Source organism: Sphaeroforma arctica (genome assembly GCF_001186125.1).
Source record: "Sphaeroforma arctica JP610 unplaced genomic scaffold supercont1.13699, whole genome shotgun sequence".
Lineage (NCBI taxonomy): Eukaryota > Ichthyosporea > Ichthyophonida > Sphaeroforma > Sphaeroforma arctica.
In genome coordinates, this window is record NW_014026859.1 from 1 (window position 1) to 636 (window position 636).

The 636-nt window shown below is 37.3% G+C and overlaps 1 protein-coding gene across 1 annotated transcript; it reads right to left on the minus strand.

Moving 5' to 3' along the window:
• Positions 1-45: 45 nt before the first annotated feature.
• SARC_18092 (hypothetical protein) lies at positions 46-246 on the minus strand (the record flags this gene model as incomplete). Its single annotated transcript, XM_014287822.1, has 1 exon — positions 46-246. A coding segment is annotated over one exon (201 nt), but the record flags the coding sequence as incomplete, so codon positions are not given.
• Between the last annotated feature and the right edge of the window lie 390 nt (positions 247-636).

A 636-nucleotide genomic window follows, 5' to 3' on the forward strand; every position in this document is an offset into this window, starting at 1 on the left:
ATATATAGGTACGTTCAAATAAATTTCTTTATACAAGCCTATATATCACTTACCCAAGTGGGACGGTATGTAGGTGAATGTAGCGTCCATGTGCCCATTTACAATGAGCCGTGGGGCATCCCCATATATGCGCACACACATTCGCTTCAGATTGCGGTACAGTTTCTTCGTGGCTTGGGCCGGGTTCACCCTGGAGTGATTCAGAAATGAGTCATTGGTATGTCTAGCTCCGTGGCCATGGTAACTCTGAAGTGGACAAGAAGTGAACGATAAACGCACGTAACCATGAATCTGCACTTGTCTTTATGTTGCCAAATATAAATAATGAAAGTGATATATGTAGATAAATGATTATGTATAACACAATATATAAATACGTAAACTATGTAGACAAATGAAATGCAAAGCACAGGTAGATAATATGAATATGTAATATATGTAGACACAAGAATATATGTACATAGCACATGTAGGTAATACGAATATATATCACGTATGACGACTAATGTGATCAGTTCGCGCACCAGGTATATATATATATACACACACACACACATATATATATATAGTATTATCAGCTATTTAATAAAGCATCGCCCCTAGGAAAATGCTACACAAACACACACACACACACAC